The sequence below is a fragment of the Cucurbita moschata genome, unplaced genomic scaffold (genome assembly GCF_002738365.1).
Source record: "Cucurbita moschata cultivar Rifu unplaced genomic scaffold, Cmos_1.0 Cmo_Scf00010, whole genome shotgun sequence".
Classification (NCBI taxonomy): Eukaryota; Viridiplantae; Streptophyta; class Magnoliopsida; order Cucurbitales; family Cucurbitaceae; genus Cucurbita; species Cucurbita moschata.
Genome location: NW_019268526.1, coordinates 5490372 through 5510606, shown reverse-complemented (window position 1 = coordinate 5510606; position 20235 = coordinate 5490372). Strand labels below are relative to the sequence as shown.

Genomic DNA, 20235 nt, shown 5'->3' with positions numbered 1-20235 from the left:
TTTTTTTTTTTTTTTTTTTTTTTTTTTCTGTATTTGTTTCTATCTTCTCGGTTTGCTTGCCTTTAATAAATTGCGGTAATCCATAGTGTCTTTGTTGAAGATTACTGTGAGTGAGTCCCACATTGGTTAATTTAGTAGAAGATCATGGGTTTATAAGTAAGGAATACTATCTCCATTGGTATGAGGCCTTTTGGGGAAGCCCAAAGCAAAACCATGAAAACTTATGCTCAAAGAGACAATATCATACCATTGTGGAGAGTCGTGATTCCTAACATAGTATCAGAGTCATGCCCTAAACTTAGCCATGACAATAGGGTGTACTTTGTGAGCCTCGAAAGTGTAGTAAAAAAGTGACTAAAGTGTCGAACAAAGGGTGTACTTTGTTCGAGGGCTCTAGAGAAAGGAGTCGAGCCTCGATTAAGGGGAGGTTGTTCGAGAGCTCCATAAACCTCGAGGGAGGCTTATAGTGTACTTTGTTCGAGGGGAGGATTGTTGAGCATTATTGGGAGTGAGTCCCACATTGGTTAATTTAGTGGAAGATCATGGGTTTATAAGTAAAGAATACTATCTCCATTTGTATGGGGCTTTTTGGAGAAGCCGAAAACAAAGCCATGAGGGCTTAGGCTCAAAGTGAACAATATCATACCATTGTGGAGAGTCGTGATTCCTATCAGTCTTCTCGTGGATTATTCCGCCACCCCGCTAAACTCTAATATAACCATACTTTGAATTGTACTCCCTTTTTGTGGAGGGTTGGTTTTTTTGTTTTATGCTCCTGTGCACTTCCGTTCCTCTGCCATTTCTCTCGAGGAAAGCTTGGTTTCTTATTCCCCCAAAAAAAAAAACCTATATTTTATGAATAGTTTTAACGACTATTATTCCCGTTATGATATAAGACCTGTCACATTTGATGTACAAGGGGAATTTGGGTTTTTTATTACTTCATGACTTCTCATGTCGTGCATCTGGGGTTGTCTTTTTTTTTTCTTCTCTTAACGAGGCATGAAATGAAATACTTGAAAATTAAATAACATGAAAGTTTTCAACGAACCTAATTTTTTTATCTGTAGGCAAGAGAGCATTTATCGCTGGTGTAGCTGATGATAATGGATATGGGTGGGCAATTGCAAAATCTCTTGCTGCGGCTGGTGCTGAAATTCTTGTCGGCACATGGGTGCCTGTAAGTGAAATAGCTAACTCAGATGGTTGATGAATTGCTTTTTTGCACTTCTACCCAAGGAAAACATAAATCTTTTTGGCTCTCTGGTATGCCAATGTTTAGTATTTGAAAATTTTCTTGTTTAGGCCTTGAACATTTTTGAATCCAGCTTCAGACGTGGAAAGTTCGATGAATCACGAGTGTAAGATATCATTCTTATTTTTATCCTTACTTGAATAAAGTTTTATTTCCCTCCTAACGATTGTTTGATCAGACTGCCTGATGGTTCTCTTATGGAGATCGCAAAAGTATACCCTCTCGATGCAGTTTTCGATAGCCCTGAAGATGTTCCTGAAGATGTAATTTAGTAATCTCTAATTGACTAGATAAATCTTTTATGCTCTGATTTTCTGTGTTAAACATGTTTATTTCTCCCATCTACGCAGATAAAAACAAATAAACGCTATGCCGGATCCTCAAATTGGACTGTAAAGGTACACACACTAGTTCCCTTCCAATCCAATGCTTCTATATAGAAAAGCTATATTGAACAATATGGTAGCTTGTCCATGTGAATGAATTTGAAGTTTACCAAAAGCCAAGTAGTAGAAAGTGTCTTTTGTTTTATATGCACGAGCATGTCTCAAGAATCAACTGTGCCAAAATTTGATGAAGTCTTGGAGTCATTTTTCATTGAATCTATCTGATGTATTTCCATAATTGCATTTTTCCAATTTTAATGCTCTGGCTACTTTTAAACCATCTTGCAGGAAGTTGCTGAGTCTGTGAAGCAAGACTTTGGCAGCATTGACATTCTTGTGCACTCCCTTGCTAATGGACCGGAGGTATTTAACTAGGAGGTTTAGTTCAATTATTGATTTTCATATCTTGCTTGTTTTCCTTGAAACAAAGATGCTCTTGATAATAGGTAACAAAACCTCTGTTGGAGACATCTCGGAATGGTTATCTAGCAGCTTTATCCGCATCAAGCTACTCTTATATATCTCTACTGAAGCATTTTGTTCCGATTATTAATCCAGGCAGGTTCAAATATTTCCATCAAAGGCTTTCGATTTTACCTTGTACATGAGTGCCATATCTTTTATTTTTCTAGTTACTTGTTACGTGAGGCAAGGAAAATATTTAAAAGGAAACTTTGGTTTTTGTTGTAGGTGGTTCTTCATTATCCCTCACGTACATAGCATCTGAAAGGATCATTCCAGGGTATGTATGTAACATGTTTTCTTGGCAACCCTATATTCAAAGAAAATATGCTTTGCCTTCTCTTCTTAATTAAGCTACAGTTTTCTCTTATAAATAGATAAAGTTTGTTTGGTGGTTTGTATCATCAAAATTTCACTTATATAACATTGTGATGAAATTCTTAATTCAGGTATGGAGGTGGCATGAGTTCTGCCAAAGCTGCTTTGGAGAGTGATACAAGAGTAAGATTTTCTCCCTCTATTCTCTCTTTCTGTCGGGCTGGAACCATTCTTTCTTACCATGATGAGAGTGTTGTATGTCGGAATGTGATTACTATTCTTCTAGGTACTTGCTTTTGAAGCTGGAAGAAAGCACAAAATCAGAGTGAACACGATATCTGCTGGTATTTTCTGCCTTCTGTCTTTCCCCCCTTCTTTTTTATTTTTATGAAAAAGCAGCATATCTGCTGACGGCAGATTATTTTGTCTCGAGTCATATTGGTTAGTGTGTTTTGTGTTCCTTCCGGAAATCATAATATGACTAAAGCTGCCATATGCGAATTTCCCCATGGAATCTCTTGATTACTATTCTTCAGGCCCACTAAGAAGTCGAGCTGCAAAAGCAATTGGGTTTATTGACATGATGATTGACTACTCATCAGCCAATGCACCTTTGCAGAAAGAATTATCTGCTGGTAAAAATTCCATCAATTTTTTTGTACATGCTCCTTTTTTTCACCTTACCATTATTCATGCTGAAATGGTACCTTTTTTAATACGATAAAACAGAGGAGGTGGGGAACGCAGCTGCCTTCTTGGCATCACCTCTGGCTTCTGCCATTACCGGAGCTGTTATTTATGTTGATAATGGTTTGAATGCGATGGGCGTGGGAGTCGATAGCCCAATGTTTAAGGATCTAGATATTCCAACGGACAAGCATTAGATTTGCTTGCAGATTGGTTTGCTGATGTTGGTCTTGCCAACCCTCAGAAAGTTAGCCTAGAGTGTTGTTCCCCTAGCTAGTTCAGTACTCATTTTTCCTATTGGATGGAATTGTTGCTAATTTTGAATTTTTGTTTCTAATTATTCTCATTGTATTCACCACGGAAGTTCAAAATCTTCTACATCTGGGTGCAGGTAGTACGTTACGTATGAGAGTAATACTTCCTCGACACTGCGATGATCGATTAGAAACACTTCATTTAGACTGATTTGGCTACAAAACGAAATGGGTATCTATAAAATTTAATCAAAGAACATGAGAAATCTGAAATTGTTTCTAATTAAGGCAAAAACCCTTTAGCATATTGAGAAGGTTGTTCCCAAAGAATGTACGATTCTATGGGATAGCATTTCTTCAGAATCATATTATTTATTCGATCTTTCTGCGTTTTTATTCGATAATACGGGCATATGTGGTAAGACGCTCAACAATATGTTTTTTTACACCCGACTTCAGTTTTGTTCGTGGCATTGTTTCATAAACATCTCTATGATTGCGATATGGAAAGCAATTGTGACCTCACTTTTTCTTGGTTCCCTTTATTTTATATATGAGTAGGAAGAGTACAGAGAGTGAAGACCAGCAACCTGTCTACTTATATCTATATTCATACAACAATTTATTGTTATTATTCAATCACCCAGAAAAGGTGATATCACAGATCTAATCTAACTTGCCCTTATGATTTCGTCCTTCATGGCCAAAGAGAGAGGTGCAAGAGTTGCTTCACTCTCCACCCTGACTCCCGGCATGGCTATTGCTCTGCTACCCACAAAGCCACCTTCTCCAATTTCAATATTTCCGAACTTGACTTCCCCTCCTCCTTCATATATGTGTCCAAATAGTAATGCTTCTCTTCCCACACTACCACCTCTGTGGATCTTCACCATTTCAGGATTCAACAAAGCTCCCATGCTGTCCACATAACTCCCTTGCTCCAAATCCACATCTGAACCCATCAACTTCATTATCACCACAAATATGAAACTCCCACTTGTCATTTCCATGAAATAATCTCCCACCACTGTTTTAATGCCCTGCCATATTGTGTCCATGAAAATCCGTACGCTCCAAATTCCTATTGATTCCCCTTCTTTCTTCCTCTGCACAAGAACCCATTTCGCTACGACACAACAGAGTGCAGCTATAATCCCAGAGGACACCCACATCAATGGAAGTAACCAATGCAATGGAAGTTTCTTGTCTTCCTTCAGATGCACAACACAAGCCAGTGGAAAAAAGGTGGCCAAACCTATGATGTAATAAGGCAGAGCTGTTTGTAATAGTGGTTGACAGAATGTAAGCCAGAAGTTCTGATACCAAGTCCTATCCAGCGCCGCCTTTTCATTGCCCCTTTCCTTCAAAGCTGCAGCCACTGGACAGCCAGAGAGATCTACTTTTGTGTCTGATTGTTGAAGGAAGATTTTCCAGGCCTCTGGGAGAGGACTTCCATTTCGCAGATGCTGGCAAATCTCATATATCAGTGAACGGCCATGATCGATTGAAGCACTCTGGGAGACTGATGTAGCTGAAATGACGTCAACCTCGTCACATCGGAGAAAGGGGTTGAATTCCAGTGCTTCAGATTCTTCTTTTGATAGACTTTGGTGGATTTCAATTTCTCCAATGTCTATCAATGGAAACTCAGTCTCGTCCCAGGGTTTGGTGCAGTCAAGTGCGATGTCTTGATCAGCCTCATCTTGTGGAACTGGACGCATTTGAAGCTGAAAAACGTAACGAACACCTCCAGGAGAGTTCACACGACTAAGGAAATCTTCGGCCAAAAACAGCAACGGCCGTTTGTCATCATCGGCTCTTGGAATTGCACCTGTCTCTGGTGGGAGAATTCCAATCGGCTCAACCTTACCAGAATCCTCATTGATTGTTCTATCGTAAGGTCTCAATTTTAATTTCACATACATTTCTTGTCCATCTTTAAATCGGAACAACCGGCATATGTTTGAGTAATAATGTAGCTCTGAATATGAGTCGGCTAAACGAAGAGAATTCCATACTGCATTACGGATATGAGGTACTTTCTTGACATGCTCTTCTCTTGCAGCAAGTCCACACACAAGCCATGTTGCAAAGTCTGCAATTGTCCTTGCGTAGAATGCATTGCCTGTTTTCAATGTCAAGTCAAGGAGTGGGGTGGAGTCTGATCCATCTGAAAGTATTCTCAATGCTGCTCCGCGGGCGTCGACCCTGGCGTCATCATCGGCACTCAAGCTGTTGCTATGTCTGATGAACACAGGGTAACTCTTCCCAGCAGAGAATATCTTGTGATCAGGTAAACCTTTTATGTTGTCATAAATTTTTAAATGCCCCTTCCCACTAACACCAATTCGATGGAAGTACCTTGTTTTGACTTTCAAAGTTGTAGCAGCTAAATTTGCAGACAGATTGCCAACTATCTTCTTGTATTTCGTGTCCATCTTTTCTATTCTTTCATCCAACATGTGCTTAGTATTCTTGATCATGACTGGAGTTCGAGAACCAACATAAACTCCTCCCTTTATGAGCGTTGAGTTCATTGGGGCAACCGAGAGTGCACCAAGAATAACGTCTTCTTGAATCACTGAGCCAAGAAGGACTATACTTTGGCTGCCTATAACAGAATTATCTTGTATTTCAATCTTCCCTCGAGAGAGGCCACCAGTTGAATAGAATCCAGAAATAATCCTGCTGAAGTCACCGAGATGAACACCAGTACGGATATAAATAAGTTCCGGATCCAATACTGGATTGATGGCTCTGATTGAACAATTCTTGCCAATTACTGCTCCTAGAAGGCGCAGGTATATGCAGAAGGCTTCTGTTCCAGACAAGAGGTTAGCAAATCTAAGGTGGCTGGCAGTGATAATTCGATGGCAAAGCCAAATCTTTAGGGGGTTTTGCTCCATTTTAGACTTGTTGGTGAGAAGACTTTTCATAACAAATGTGAGGATGCAAAATATAATGCCGTGAAATAAGTACATGGAGGAAAACAAGACGGCAAAGCTAGTTGCATTTGATGGGACTTCAGCAAATATGGTAGCATAAGCAATTACAGTGAATGGCATCCAGTGGAAGGCTCCAACTAAGCAAATAAATGCAAGATGTTGAAGTGAAGGAGAGCTTTGAGATAGCCAAATGTAGAAGTAGTAGACAATAGCTGCAGAAAGTGAGCCCAGAAAGCCAAGTAAGTAGATACCCAAGAAGTGATAAATGGCCACAAGTTCCTGTCTTTCGCCTGCAGTTCTCTGTGGCTTGCTACGCTGATATATATATATATATATTTCAAAGAGGAGCTTATATCAGTATTTTAGCGTAGATAAGAAGTTGGTTATTGCAGAATGTAAGTAGCTATTTGATTGTGCAAAGCCTGAAAGTAGGATAAGAACTACGTATTGAAGTAGGCTTGAAATCCAATATAGAATGGAATTATGTCGAACTGCTTAACTATATGACAACAGAACAAAAAAAGATAAGTAAAAGGTACGTAATGGAAATTGATATTTGATGCAAGAACAACTATAGGATGTGCTATACCTTTTCAAGATTTCCGATAACTGAAGTGGTCACGATGCCTTCAATCTTTTGAAGAGCTGGAACTTCAACTTCTTCTCCTAAAATGGCACCTTTGTGGATTGAAGCATAAGGTCCCACTGAAGAATTTTGGCCAATTCTAATTGGAAGAAAGCTCAAGACTCCATTTTTTACCTCATGGCTTTGAATCAAAGCCCCTTCTGCAATAACAACTCCATCACCAATAGATACCAGAGAGGGGTCAGTGATACCTATGGTATCGAGAATAACCGAGGACCCTATCCTTGCTCCAAACATTTCATACCAGTATTTTAGGAACACGGTTCCTCTTAAATGCACAGCTAGAACTTTAGAAGAAACCTCTTGAGCTTTGTAGAACGCCCACCACTTGACAAAATCCATAGACCAGAGGGAGACTTCAGGGGTGAGAGCATAATTTGGTCTTAGAAACGAATTTCCAAGGAATGAGATGCACATGCAAGAAGAAACTATGCAAAGAATCCATGCTAGAGGAGCTAGAGTCAAGGGTAATAGATAATTCATCAAAGGAATGTGATCTGTGAAGGTGTGGAGAATAGGCATGGAACTAATGAAAGCTGAAATTGATAAATAAGCAGGAAAGGCCAGCATCATAGCAACAAGTATGAGAGCAAGAAGTTGGAAAAACCAGATACCGAATCGGCGAGTCCAGGAAATCTTTTCCATCTCGATCAATGCACAAGTTGTTTCAAATGTTGGATTGGCTGTATTTTTTGTTGATTGTGCATGATTCTTGGTCAAAATATTCTCGGAGATACTTGCCAAGTCTGCAATGCAAGTTGCCGTGAAAATATCTACAGCCCCAACTGGCACTCCTAGGAAATTAGAAAGCTTCTGGGCTGCCCTAACCACCAGAATTGAATCAATTCCATATGACAATAAGCTTTCTGTGGCACAAATTTTGTTAATGGGAATATTTGTCAGTTCAGATACCAGCCCTTTCAAAAACTCTTCAATATCCTTATTACTTATTCTGGGACCTGGCTGTACTGAAGGCTGAACAAAAGCTCTTGACAGGTTTGTTAGCTGAGGACGAGGCGTATTTCCCTCCTTACATGTCCCCGTACTGAAGGATCGAAGAAAATTCCTCCTGAGCTTTATTGCTTCTGGTACTACATTAAGAGTTCCATCAACAAACTGTTTTAGGCATTCAAATCTCTTTATTTTTCCTGATGTTGTTTTACTGATGGTCCGAGGCTTAATCAACTTAACTGAAGCAACGCTAACCCCATGTTCTTCTGCCACACGGTTCTGAATTTGGTCAATGATATCCTTAGCAACAGGCTTACCATCCTTAACTTCAGCAATCACAACCAGACCAACTTGGTCAGAACAATCAGGAACTGGAATACCCTTTTCCATCAGGATTTCTTCTGGAACACCAATGACTGCACAACAACCTGGGCGTAGGAGATCAGATGAGCTCTCGACTGTCTTTTCAACATCTGCTGGATAAATGTTTCTTCCTGCTGCAATGATCAGATCCTTTATTCTTCCAGTTATGAATAACTTCCCATCAATTACTCTTCCCAAGTCGCCAGTTCTAGTATATCTCCGTCCATGATGGTTTTGGAGCTCATTTCTGAAAGTATCTTGGCTCAGTTCTTCCCTTCCCCAATATCCAATTCCCGCACTCGGACTACTGATCCAGATCTCTCCTTCCTTTCCATCTTCTTCAAGCTCCGTCCCAGTCCCTGGATTGACTATTCGTATGTCAATATCTGCATTACCTTGATCTACATATCCACAACAAACTCTCCCTTGCCAGTCTATGTAGATGGGAATTCCTTCTCCAAAAGCACAACTCACAAATACACAGTTTTCTGCCAATCCATAACCTGGAGCCATCACCTCTTCAGTTAGGCCAAAAGGGCTAGTGAGCTCAAGAAATTTTTTCAAAGTAGTTTTCCGAATAGGTTCAGCAGCAATCATGAGAAAAACCATGGAAGAAAGGTCATATGTCTGAGCCTTGCCCTTGTTGTTAGCCTCCAATCTTCGAGCCACCAACTCAAAGGCAAAGTTGGGACCTGCACTATGAGTAGCTTTATATGTGCTCATAACATGAAGCCACAAAAGGGGTTTTTTTATAAATGTCATTGGAGAAAAAAGGATTGCAGTTCCACCACTCACAAGAGCAGTGAAAAGTCCACCAATCAGCCCCATGTCATGGTATTGAGGTAGCCAGCTAACAAGTACTGTCCTTGAAGTACTCTTGTATCTTCTGCGCATCAACTTCACGTTATGAATGAGGCCACCATGCGTAATCATGACTCCTTTTGCATCACCTGTTGACCCAGACGTAAATTGCAGAAAGCTCACATCATCTGAGTGAGGTTCAGATTGGTTAGTCATCGCATCTGGAGCCAAATTGGCAAAGTTCTTTATCCAACTATCAGTGTGCATCCATGGAAGTTTAGGCCACACAGCTGAAGACTTTCCATTTTCTCTCATCAAGCCAATCATATTCTTCACCTTGCCAACTCTAACCGCTGAATGATAACTAAGGGTCGACAGAATTGCGACTGCACCGCATGATTTTGCAATGTATTCGATTTTCAAAAGTGCTTGGCCACCTCTTTGCAAGGGATCAGGTGGAAGAACTGGAACTGGTAAAATCTTAGCTCTCAAGCATCCAAAGAATGCGTCAATGAAGTCGAGGCCAGGAACATATATGAGAAGAACCCGATCCCCTGGTTTTATTGGAGGCTTCTGGTTTGATAGCAGCTTTTGAGCAATGCAAGAAGCATTGAGATGAAGCTCTCTGTAGGTCCGCTGGCCTAACACTGACCCTTCTTCATTAAGCCAAGTATAAAGTACTCTATCTCGAGTGACATGATGTGAACCCCAGTGCCTTAAATACCCATCCAGTGAGTTCAAATCGGGAAACTCCACTCCTGGTAATTCGCCTAACCCCTTAACATCCCTTTCTCGTTTTGATTGTAAGAAAAACATGGGCTGCAGATGCGACATGTTTCAGTTTAGTACAGATAAAAAAAAAAATAGACATTTTTTCTTTTGTGTATTCAGCTGACATTCATTATTGGGATCACCTTAGCATAAGAAAACATGGGAGAAGAGTTGTTTGCGAAGTGCTTGCATACTAGTGTCATGGCGTATGAAGAATTTCTCTCTGTAAGTTCAAAAGCCATAAGCCCTCCTACGTAATAAGTATTCAATGAACCTTGTAGCTCCAATTCCAATCTCTTGTAGAATCCATCCTCCATATCTGCGCGAAGGCTTCAACAGATCAGCATCTCATCTTGGGAAGTGGAAAATTATTTAGACAACTTCACTTACCTTTGCTACAAACATGGGGGAAATATTTAAATCTTCTTTGCAGTATCACCTTCTTAACTTCTGCCCCCATTTTCTTAACTGTGTTGATTGCCAGCTCAGCCACTTTTGGACCTGTAATGTCCGCTGAGTTACCATAAGACCAGAACAGGAAAATATCAGTGTCTGCGTAGAATCTCTGCATGGCAACCGGGTATCCAATTGTTTCCGGATTGTCCATATGTTCCCCAAAGTAATAAAAACCAAGCGGTAAATGATTTAGGCCTTCTATCTTCAGAACTGTGGTGTAATAGTCAATTGTGTATACTTTACTGAACAGCTCCTTTTCGAGGTGGCTCATATCCATTGTCTCAGCTCCTTCTTCTGCAAATAATATCAATATAGACCTATTTATAAAAGGAAAGACAGAATAGAAAGGAGACATGGTCAAAGAGAGCTGAAAGTAATCCATACAAAACCTGACGATTTTGTGGTGGAGGACCTGTACGTTCTACCATTTCTAAAAGGAAATGAGCCAGAGATGATAATCTTATCAAACTCCAAACTTGTGAGATTTGTGTCACTGTCCATGACATGAAGAGTTACAGTTTTAAAACTCCGTCTGACAGACACAACTTCAGTGTTGCAGTGAACTTTGATTGGAATTGACTCGCTGATCCTCTTCCACAGGCCTCCATACCCACCTTTGAAGCGTCGTATTTTACCTGCCATTGAAGTGCGGGTGAAGTCATGCACATATGCATACGGCATGTCTTGCAGAAACCCATATCCAGAAGCAGTGTAACCATAAGCCACAGACTTTGGGACAGACGTCAGTCCATGAGCCTCAAGATACGCAGGAGTTAAGTCAGATGCAAATGCACTCACAGCATGGACACCAATGTGTCCTGAATCCTTCGCTTTGTCCTGTACAGAAGAATTCCAATTTCCAACACTAAATAAGTATACTAGTATTCAAAGATTCCAGTCATAGCAGCAGAGGAAACTAACCTGGAGTTCTAAGGTGAGTGAGATAATGGACGTATAATCGTCTGCAACGCCTATGTCTTGATATTCCCCTGAAGTATGAATAAGGGCTAGCTTATGGGAGTCCATCTCTTCCAGTTCAGAGCCAGTGTCTTGGGCGAGGTGAAAGATTGTTGGAGCACTATTTGCAGCAAGAACTTGACCTCCCAAATCATATATTTTACCTGTAACAAGGGTGAATGCTAGTTGTTTTTGAACTTGAATCTCATTATTAACAACCATGTCATGCATTGAGTATTAAGTAACTTGTACCTTCAATTTCCACAGACTCACACATGCCCCCAACATCCTGATGCTTCTCCAAGACAGTTACATCACTGTAACCAAGCTTGGCCAGTGCATAAGCAGCTGACAAGCCACTTGGACCACCTCCTATAATCCCAATCCTAGTGTTCAAAGGAAGGGAAGGGTGAAGCTTAGAGAACTGATCTTCTAATGACTTGCCTGTATCCATCATCACACACTATATTCACTTCAGCCACCAAAAACCAACTTCTCAAATCAAGCGAGTCTTACATCTCTGTTCAATTACCAACACAACTTGGCCAACATCATCGTATTCATATACACAATGTTCAGCCACCCACAAGCATGGATACGAATTGGTTAGTTAAAAGCTGAGGGCTGTCGTATTCCGCGAAAAGGGCGATTTAAATAAGTGCCAAATGGGCAAAATAGTTTCATCGATGGTGACGAGTTAAGAATAGAATAATTCGGAATCGCAAGTTTGTGAGCTACTTTGGACACTCCGAGAATTAAACTCCAAATATTCTGTTTGTGGGTTAAAAATGTTGGTAAAGAACAAATGGAATGAGGGATCGGCAGCGACAAGCACAAGGCGATGATTTGCCCATTTGACGCTGACCCTTTCTCTTTCTTCCGCTTTTTAGTAAATATGTATGAGAGCTATGAGTCTGACGTGTAAGCAATCGGCAAAGGCACAAGTGGAGGAATTTTGTTGAACTACGGTGATTAGAAGAAATTAGAGAGCGAGAGAGTTATAAAAATAGAATATAGCATTTGGGTTTATGAGTGCTTTATGTTTTGAATTTTGAGTTTAGTTGATCACGTATTTGTGTGTACATGAGGTGAAGATTATGGTATTTGTTCGTATATGAGGTGAAGATTATGGTATTTGTGCGTATATGAGGTGAGGTGAAGATTATGTTGGGTTGAAGGAGAGAGAATATGGTGGTTAAGAAGATGGGCTTTAGAAAAGGGGCCAAGTGAGAGAAGATGGGCTTCACTTGGTGTTTTTTTTAAAAGAAAAAGAAGGGAAGGAAACAAACTTCAAGAGCTTGCTAAAAGAATTTATGATTTAAGTTGAAGATTGGTGTGGGAATTAATTGGTTGATTGATTGATTTAGTTTGGGTCCACACAATTTAATTCGACCACTTGTTTTATATTTATGAATTACCAACCACACTTCAATTTTCATATTTATTTCAGCATCCTTGTTTACAAGACTCCACTTTTTGTTTTATTCTAATAATAATATAGAAAAGGTTGACAATAATATCCATTCGACTCTTAAATATTTTAAATTTGTATATAATAGTTATTAAAAACCATATAGATACTCAATTGTAATAAGGATTAAAAGACGATTATATTGTGGCGTTCCATTAAATCTATGTATTTTTTTCTGGTCAAACAAAGGCTCCCATAGTGCAATAGCTTTATTGATTTTAAAGGGAAAACAACAATAAAAAAAAAGGATTATAATAAATATAATTTTGAGGAAGTCAATTCAAAGAATAGAAGAGATGAGGAGGCGGAGCGGTCAGCGGAGGGAGGCGCCCGATGGCTTTGTATTTGTGAACTTCCAAATGTTCACGTAACAGAATACCCATTTAAACGTTAAAAACAATTAAAGGCCTATTTTTTAAATATTAAAAACAGTTTCTTGGAAACAAGGGAGGCTCACTTTTCATCCATACAAAGCTTTATTTTCGAATATTATCAGACTACCCCTGCCACGGTCTTATCCAAACACCATAATAATAATAATTTATTAATAATAATAGTGGTGAGCGAGACAAACGGCGAGGAGGCGGATGCAAACTTTCAACTAGTGCACATGTGAGACCAAAGGTACGAGGGACAAACTTTGTCCACCCTTTATTCCTCTTTATTATTTTTTTAATTTTCCAATACCTTTGTCTTTATTTTTAATATTCCAATACCTCCCTCTCAAAATTCGATAACTATTTTAGTTTATTAACAAATTCGTGAATAATGGTCTTTCTTACTTTCTAATTATTTTTATACATCTTTTTACTGCATAATCTTAATACCTGCTTTTGTTGGATTCTAAATCAGCCATCAATCATTGTGCCCACTTGAATAGATTATAGATATATATATATTTTTTTTTTTAGGAAATGATATTATAAATCACTACTTTATACAAGTTGAGAGAGTAGTTTCATTTTTCAATTTTAAACCTATACTTTCGAGAATAACTTTGTGGTCTTTTATACGTTAAACGACTATACTAAACATTAAAAAGAACAAGTTGGACGATTTAATTATGCATGCAAGTGGCGTTGCTTCAAAAATTAAATCCATTCATTTATTTATCTATCACCAAACTCTATATCTATTCATATTTTCTAACATAATTAAATAAACCACCCACCACCAACCACGTGTGCTGTCCACGTCGGACTTCATTAGAAGATACCCATGAAACATATAAAATTAATATTAAGAAAACAGGAGATGATATTGGGTTTGAGTTTGAGTGTATAAATAGAGTCGGAATTGTTGATAATGAAACACCCTCACACACCCTACATTCCACCACCAGAGATGGCTGTTGATATCGTCGCAGTTGTTACCGTCAGACCCAAATTTAATGAAAAGTTTCCTTCCGACGACACCCTCTCTCTCAAGTTTGCTAGCTCCGATTTGGATGCTGGTAAGTCATTCCTTTTTTTAATTTTTTTTTTTTTTAGGAATTAAAAAAAAAAGAAAAAGAAATCTATTATTATTATTATCATTGCTCAGTGTGTAACATTCATACCCACAGATGGACAGCAAAAGCCATTGATCGGAGGTGTGGCGACAATACAGAATGAATCGGCGGAGGAGTACACGTACGTGGCCAAAATTCAAGTTCCCAGAGGATTTGGGGAAATTGGAGCAGTGATCATTGAACTGAAAGACAACTCCACGGAGAGGTTTATCGACACTGTTTCTGTTGCCAACTCATCATCTCAGAACTCAGTTACGTTCAGCTGCACCTCATGGGTTCAGCCCAAAAATTTGATCCCTGACCAGCGCAGGATCTTCTTTTCCACCAAGGTTGGTTCATCCATCATAAGGATATTATGATTCAATTAAATAATTATTAATTATTATTATATTTGTGGTGGGGGGATGGGGCTTGAACAGTCCTATTTGCCGGGAAACACACCGGCCGGGCTGGTGAAGCTGAGAGCAGAGGACCTTGCCAATCTGAGAGGCCAAAAACCAGATGGAACAGAAGATGAGAATGAGCGTAAGGCGTTCGAAAGGATTTATGATTACGATGTGTACAACGACCTCGGAGATCCGGACGTAGACATGAAATGGAAAAGGCCTGTTCTTGGTGGCTCGGCCCAGTACCCTTACCCTCGGCGTTGCAGAACTGGTCGTCCTGCGGCTGTATCAGGTACCCTTGTAAACTAAAATTGAATAACATTTCATGTTTATTTTTAAAATGCATGAATGTAAGAAGCAAAGAAAATGGCAATAATTTAATGCTGGTGGGACAATGGTAGATCCGTGGTCAGAGCACAGGGGTGAAGAAAGCTTCTATGTTCCACGAGACGAAGCATTCTCAGAGGTGAAGCAGAAAATGTTTCCGGCGAACCCGGGGAAGAAAGACAAGCTGGGATCAAAGCCTTTCTCGGATTTCACTCAGATTGACCTAATGTTCCGAGATGGCATTGAGATCCCCCCCGCTCCTCACGAAATTCTTCGCTTTAATATTTCCTCCACTCTTTCCACCATGCATGCCCCACCCTTTGTTGACCCTTCTACCCTTCAGCCCCAGCCTGCCCGGTTGGTTAAATTCCCACCGCCCGAGGCCCTCAAGAGTGAGTCCACGCCTACTTTTCTTTTCTTTTTTTCTTTTTTTCTTTTTTTGGGGTGGGGGTATTAATGGAGCTTACCAAACAAATGCATTTTCCTCACAATTACTTCAAATTTTCCCAGGAGACAAGTTCAATTGGCTGAGTGACAGCGAGTTTGCAAGACAGACACTCGCTGGTCTCAACCCCTACAGCATTCAGCTGGTCAAGGTCACTCACAACTTCACCATCAATCCATTAATCTCTCTCTTTCTATAATATGCAAAACTCGCTTAACTTTGTCCTCATACATTCAGAGTTTGCCTTTGATGAGTGAGCTGAACCCCAAGGATTATGGACCTCAAGAATCAGGATTCACCACCGAATTGGTCCAGAAATTAATCGGATGCTCCATCACTGTTGAAGAGGTAAAATTGATTGAACCCAACGTGCTATAAGTTACTAAATTAGAGAAGAAAAAAAATAAAAAAAATAAAAAAAGAGAATTTTGTGAGTTTATGCAGGCATTAGCACACAAGAAATTGTTCGTACTGGATTACCATGACACTTTAATGCAATATGTAACCAAAGTAAGAAGCATTAAGCGGACGACACTGTATGGATCAAGGACATTGTTCTTCCTAAACTCAGATGACACTTTGACGCCGTTGGGTATTGAGCTAACTCGGCCGCCGATGGATGGGAAGCCCCAATGGAAACAAGTTTTTTCCCCAAGCACTCATGCCACGGATGCCTGGCTATGGAGGCTCGCTAAAGCCCACGTTCTTGCTCATGATTCTTGCGTTCACCAACTCGTTATTCATTGGTACGGGGCTAACAAAATTCACGTGTTTCTTGGGACACTTAAATTAATCAATTTTGACAAGTTGATCGAATATGTGCAGGCTTAGAACCCACTGTTGCATGGAGCCCTATGCAATTGCGATGAACAGACAATTAAGTACGATGCACCCAATCTATAGACTATTGCATCCTCATTTTCGATTCAATATGCGCATCAACTCAAATGCGCGTGAAATTCTCATCAACGCCGGAGGAATCATTGAGAGCACGTTTTCTGCTGCGGCTTACTCCATGGAATTTAGTTCTTTGGTGTACAAGAAGGAGTGGCGATTTGACACCCAAGCGCTCCCTGAGGACCTAATTCGCAGGTAGCTACTAAAGCTAATTGACACAAGTTTTGATTTGAGATTGAATTGGGTTAGGAGTGAGTTTTGTGATTGATATGAAAATGGATCTGAAATTAGGGGAATGGCGGAGAGAGATGAAAATGCACCTCATGGTCTTAAGTTGGCGATCAAAGACTACCCTTTTGCGAACGACGGTCTGATGTTATGGGATGCTCTGTTGGAATGGATGACAGAGTACGTGCACCACTATTACCCGGATGAGAAAGCGATAAAGAACGACAAGGAGCTGAAGGCATGGTGGAAAGAAATCATGGAAAAGGGGCATCCAGACAAGAAGAAAGAAGCAGGATGGCCTGCGCTAAAGACCCCCAAAGACCTTATTCAGATCGTGTCCACCATAGCGTGGGTAGGGTGTGGACACCACTCGGCGGTGAACTTCATACAATACGCACACGCAGGGTATTTCCCGAGCCGACCCAGTATTGCGAGGACCAACATGCCCACAGAGGACTTCGACCAAATTCCAGAGGAGTTGATAAACAATCCTGAAAGTGTGTTGCTTGAAGCCTTCCCTTCGGTGGCACAGGCTTCCACAGTGGCACAGACTATGTTGATTCTCTCGGCTCACTCTCCGGACGAGGAGTATATCGGGAGCAAGATAGAGGCAGCCTGGGAGGAGAACCCCATCATAGCCAAAGCCTTTCAAAAGTTCAAAGCGAGGTTGGATAATCTAGACGAAAGTATCGACGAGAAAAACGAGGATAGTAATTTTAAGAATAGGCGTGGAGCTGGGTTAGTCCCGTATGAGGTTCTGAAGCCAACTTCAAGCTTTGGGGTGACTGGAAAGGGAGTTCCATACAGCGTTTCCACTTGAACTTCCTCCACTCTCCCATCTTCATCAATCGTCTTCCCCCCTTGTGCTTTTCATTTCATGTTGTTTCTGTGTTTCTTGAATTCCGATTTGTATCATTTTCCGTCTCTTTTTTTTTTTTTTTTTCTTTATTGAAATTTGATAAAATTTATTTAGACTTAAATTAATAGAAGTAATAATTAAATGAAATTGGGCGGGTTAGGAGTGAGTTTTGTGATTGATGTGGAAATTTGAAATTAGGGGAAAGGCGGAAAGAGATGAAGACGTACCTCGTGGTCTTAAAAGTTGGGCACTCTTTTGCGAAGGATGGTCTCATCTTATGGGACGCCGTGTTGGAATGGATGACCAATTACGAGTGCCACTGTTACGCGGATGAGAGAGCGATGAAGAACGACCCGTATTGGAAGGTCCAGCATGGCGAGGGAGGACTATACGATGCTTCAAGCCTTCCCTTCAAGATCTCACAGGGTTCTATAGATAATATATTATGGGGATGAGGAGCATATAATAATACATAGGGGGAGATTATATTATGGGGATGAGGAGCATACAATAATATATAGGGGAGAAGATGGCACCACAAATATTAAATAGGGCCTTCAAAGCGTTTAAACAGAAAGTGGAGCATTTACACAAAACCAACTTCAAACTATGGGATTACAGGACAGGGAGTTCCATACAGCGTTTCCAGTAAACTTGGGGTTATTGAGCTCACCAACTGATGCCCATCCATGTTGGGATTGCCAAACCCCATGTGCTTCCCCATCACTGGTACGTTTTCTTTTCCTTTTTGAAAAACAAAATTTGTCACAACGTTACTTACCCTACTCTTTTTTTAATTTTAAACATTCTTATCACAACATTAACCTTTTTGAAGTCATCACCAATTTGAAATATTATAAGGTTTAGGGTTTTGTCGTTGTTGTTTTAGCATCCCTAACTCACCTCCGTGTGTTTCACGTGACAACCCATACCCATTCTTCTAATCTGTGTCTCGCGTGAGTACCCTTTAGGTCATTTCCCCCTGTGAATGTTTGCTGAATCACCACACCTCAATGGGGGTGAGAGTTCTCTTATTTATAATTATTTTCAGAATACAGAAATATGGTAAATTACAAATATTATGGAAATAGTAATAAAAGGAAAGAATAATAAATGAATGCAATATATTTGCCTTTAATAAGAGGGCAAATATGGTAACCCGTAATGTAAGGCAAATATCTAGATATTTGCCTTATAGTGACGGTCAACTATCCTTAACACCCCCCCGCAAGCTGAGCGTCGGATTTGAACGAACGTAAAGCTTGGATCTGAAAAATTCAAAGAGAGGTCGAGAAATACTCTTTGTGAAGATGTCAGCAACTTGGAGATGAGAGGGTACATATTGTGTGCGAAGTTTGCCAGCGATAACAAGTTCTCGAAGGAAATGATAATCTAGTTCAACATGTTTGGCCCGCTTGTGAGAAACGGGATTAGAGCTCAAAAAAATAGCACTTTTGTTGTCACATAAGAGTAAGGGCTGCTTTGAAATAGGGACCTTGAGGTCATGCAAAAGATGCGTAACCCAAAGAAGTTCAGCAGCGGTTGTGGCAAGAGCACGATACTCAGATTCACAGCTGGAGCGTGAGACAGTAGGTTGCTTTTTGGCACTCCAAGAAACCAGATTGTTACCAAGATAAATAGAATAGCCGGATGTAGAACGACGAGTATCGGGACAACCAGCCCAGTCAGCATCCGAATAAGCGACTAGCGTACTAGGAACATTGGATGGACGAAAGGTAAGACCAAAGTGGAGTGTTCCTTTGACATAGCGAAGAATACGTTTGACAGCAAGAAAGTGATCTGCAGTAGGGGCATGCAAGAATTGACTGACAGAATTGACAGCATAGGCAATATCTGGACGCGTAATAGTCAAGTACTGAAGGGCGCCAACAAGAGATCTGTAGAGAGTAGGATCAGAGAAAGGAGAACCATCAGCAGTCAAGTGTTGAGAAACAACCATAGGAGTGTGAACTGGTTTGCTATCGAGCAACTGAGCACGAGTAAGAATATCTCGAGCATATTTTAACTGACTAATAAAGAGACCATCAGGAGTGGGTGAAGCTTCAAGACCAAGAAAGTAACTGAGAGAACCCAAATCTTTGGTAGCAAACTCAGAATGAAGCTTGCGAGTAAAGCTGTCAATAAGAGATGAGTTGTTGCCGGTAACAATAATGTCATCAACATAAAGAAGCAAATAGATAATGTTAGATTGCTGATGAAAGACAAAAAGGGACGTGTCAGCGCGACTGCAAGAAAACCCAAGTGTGAGAAGAAATGAGCTAAAACGCTGAAACCAAGCACGAGGAGCTTGCTTTAAACCATAGAGGGCTTTCTTTAATAGACAAACATGAGTGGGAAATCGAGGATCAATATACCCAGGAGGTTGTTCCATATGAACACGTTCAATAAGAGTTCCATTGAGAAAAGCATTCTTGACATCAAGTTGTCGAAGAGGCCATTTATTTGTGACTGCAATAGAAAGCACAACACGGACAGTGGTAGCTTTGACAACCGGACTGAAAGTGTCAGTGTAGTCAAGACCAGGAACCTGAGTATAACCTTTGGCAACAAGACGAGCCTTGAAACGCTCGACAGATCCATCAGGCAAATATTTAATACGAAACACCCATTTAGAGCCCACGATGTTGGTGTTAGCAGGGCGAGGAACCAAAGTCCAAGTATCATTTTGTTGTAATGCTTGAATTTCTTCATCCATGGCAGCCACCCAAGCAGGATTCTTAGCCGCAGATTTGAATCCTTTTGGCTCAGTGGATGCAAGAAGAGCAGAAAGAAGTCCAGATGAGCCCAAAATACCAAGATTTGCTGGATGACGAGTCTTGAATATACCAGCTTTGGCTCG

At 40.4% G+C, this 20235-nt stretch overlaps 4 protein-coding genes across 6 annotated transcripts in view; 2 read left to right on the top strand and 2 right to left on the bottom strand.

Moving 5' to 3' along the window:
* LOC111449071 (enoyl-[acyl-carrier-protein] reductase [NADH], chloroplastic-like) overlaps nucleotides 1-3570 on the top strand; it is a 5326-nt gene extending 1756 nt beyond the window's left edge. For both annotated transcript variants that reach the window (XM_023088917.1, XM_023088918.1), the window contains exons 3-13: nucleotides 1071-1180; nucleotides 1306-1361; nucleotides 1434-1518; nucleotides 1606-1653; nucleotides 1930-2004; nucleotides 2088-2199; nucleotides 2332-2383; nucleotides 2553-2604; nucleotides 2708-2765; nucleotides 2958-3056; nucleotides 3151-3570. In XM_023088917.1, the coding sequence (XP_022944685.1) occupies nucleotides 1071-1180; nucleotides 1306-1361; nucleotides 1434-1518; nucleotides 1606-1653; nucleotides 1930-2004; nucleotides 2088-2199; nucleotides 2332-2383; nucleotides 2553-2604; nucleotides 2708-2765; nucleotides 2958-3056; nucleotides 3151-3305 (902 nt within the window). In that variant the 3' untranslated portion in view covers nucleotides 3306-3570. The remainder of the gene's footprint in view (nucleotides 1-1070; nucleotides 1181-1305; nucleotides 1362-1433; nucleotides 1519-1605; nucleotides 1654-1929; nucleotides 2005-2087; nucleotides 2200-2331; nucleotides 2384-2552; nucleotides 2605-2707; nucleotides 2766-2957; nucleotides 3057-3150) is intronic.
* A 299-nt stretch (nucleotides 3571-3869) lies between these two features.
* Nucleotides 3870-6356, bottom strand: LOC111448865. The gene has a single exon (XM_023088643.1). It carries the CDS (start codon nucleotides 6341-6343, stop codon nucleotides 4034-4036), a length of 2310 nt encoding a protein of 769 aa, XP_022944411.1. The 5' UTR covers nucleotides 6344-6356; the 3' UTR covers nucleotides 3870-4033.
* A 712-nt stretch (nucleotides 6357-7068) lies between these two features.
* Nucleotides 7069-12240, bottom strand: LOC111448667. Its single transcript, XM_023088350.1, has 7 exons — nucleotides 11505-12240; nucleotides 11217-11416; nucleotides 10685-11132; nucleotides 10230-10589; nucleotides 9983-10158; nucleotides 7198-9887; nucleotides 7069-7090 (listed from the first exon to the last, which is right to left on the bottom strand). The coding sequence occupies exons 1-7, from the start codon at nucleotides 11707-11709 to the stop codon at nucleotides 7069-7071; spliced, it is 4101 nt and encodes a 1366-aa protein (XP_022944118.1). The 5' UTR covers nucleotides 11710-12240.
* Nucleotides 12241-14025: 1785 nt separating this feature from the next.
* LOC111448228 (linoleate 13S-lipoxygenase 2-1, chloroplastic-like) lies at nucleotides 14026-17724 on the top strand. Of its 2 annotated transcripts, none has more exons than XM_023087702.1 (9): nucleotides 14026-14176; nucleotides 14288-14562; nucleotides 14653-14911; nucleotides 15021-15338; nucleotides 15457-15542; nucleotides 15629-15739; nucleotides 15836-16137; nucleotides 16217-16483; nucleotides 17574-17724. In XM_023087702.1, exons 1-9 carry the CDS (start codon nucleotides 14029-14031, stop codon nucleotides 17707-17709), a joined length of 1902 nt encoding a protein of 633 aa, XP_022943470.1. In that variant the 5' UTR covers nucleotides 14026-14028; the 3' UTR covers nucleotides 17710-17724. The 2 variants fall into 2 exon arrangements, with proteins under 2 accessions (XP_022943470.1, XP_022943469.1); XM_023087701.1 differs by lacking the exon at nucleotides 17574-17724 and adding an exon at nucleotides 16580-17450.
* The last annotated feature ends 2511 nt before the right edge of the window (nucleotides 17725-20235 follow it).

What these genes read in the sequence shown, in the direction of transcription:
- LOC111448228 (XM_023087701.1), top strand. Translation starts at nt 14,029, where the DNA reads ATGAAACACCCTCACACACCCTACATTCCACCACCAGAGATGGCTGTT. An exon ending in GGATCTTCTTTTCCACCAAG is followed by an intron (nt 14,563 to 14,652) that starts GTTGGTTCATCC and finishes GGGCTTGAACAG; the next exon opens with TCCTATTTGCCGGGAAACAC. An exon ending in CCTGAGGACCTAATTCGCAG is followed by an intron (nt 16,484 to 16,579) that starts GTAGCTACTAAA and finishes ATCTGAAATTAG; the next exon opens with GGGAATGGCGGAGAGAGATG.
- LOC111448667 (XM_023088350.1), bottom strand. Translation starts at nt 11,709, where the DNA reads ATGATGGATACAGGCAAGTCATTAGAAGATCAGTTCTCTAAGCTTCAC. An exon ending in CACTCACCTTAGAACTCCAG is followed by an intron (nt 11,133 to 11,216) that starts GTTAGTTTCCTC and finishes TCTTCTGTACAG; the next exon opens with GACAAAGCGAAGGATTCAGG. An exon ending in CCATGTTTTCTTATGCTAAG is followed by an intron (nt 9,888 to 9,982) that starts GTGATCCCAATA and finishes TCGCATCTGCAG; the next exon opens with CCCATGTTTTTCTTACAATC.
- LOC111448865 (XM_023088643.1), bottom strand. Translation starts at nt 6,343, where the DNA reads ATGTACTTATTTCACGGCATTATATTTTGCATCCTCACATTTGTTATG.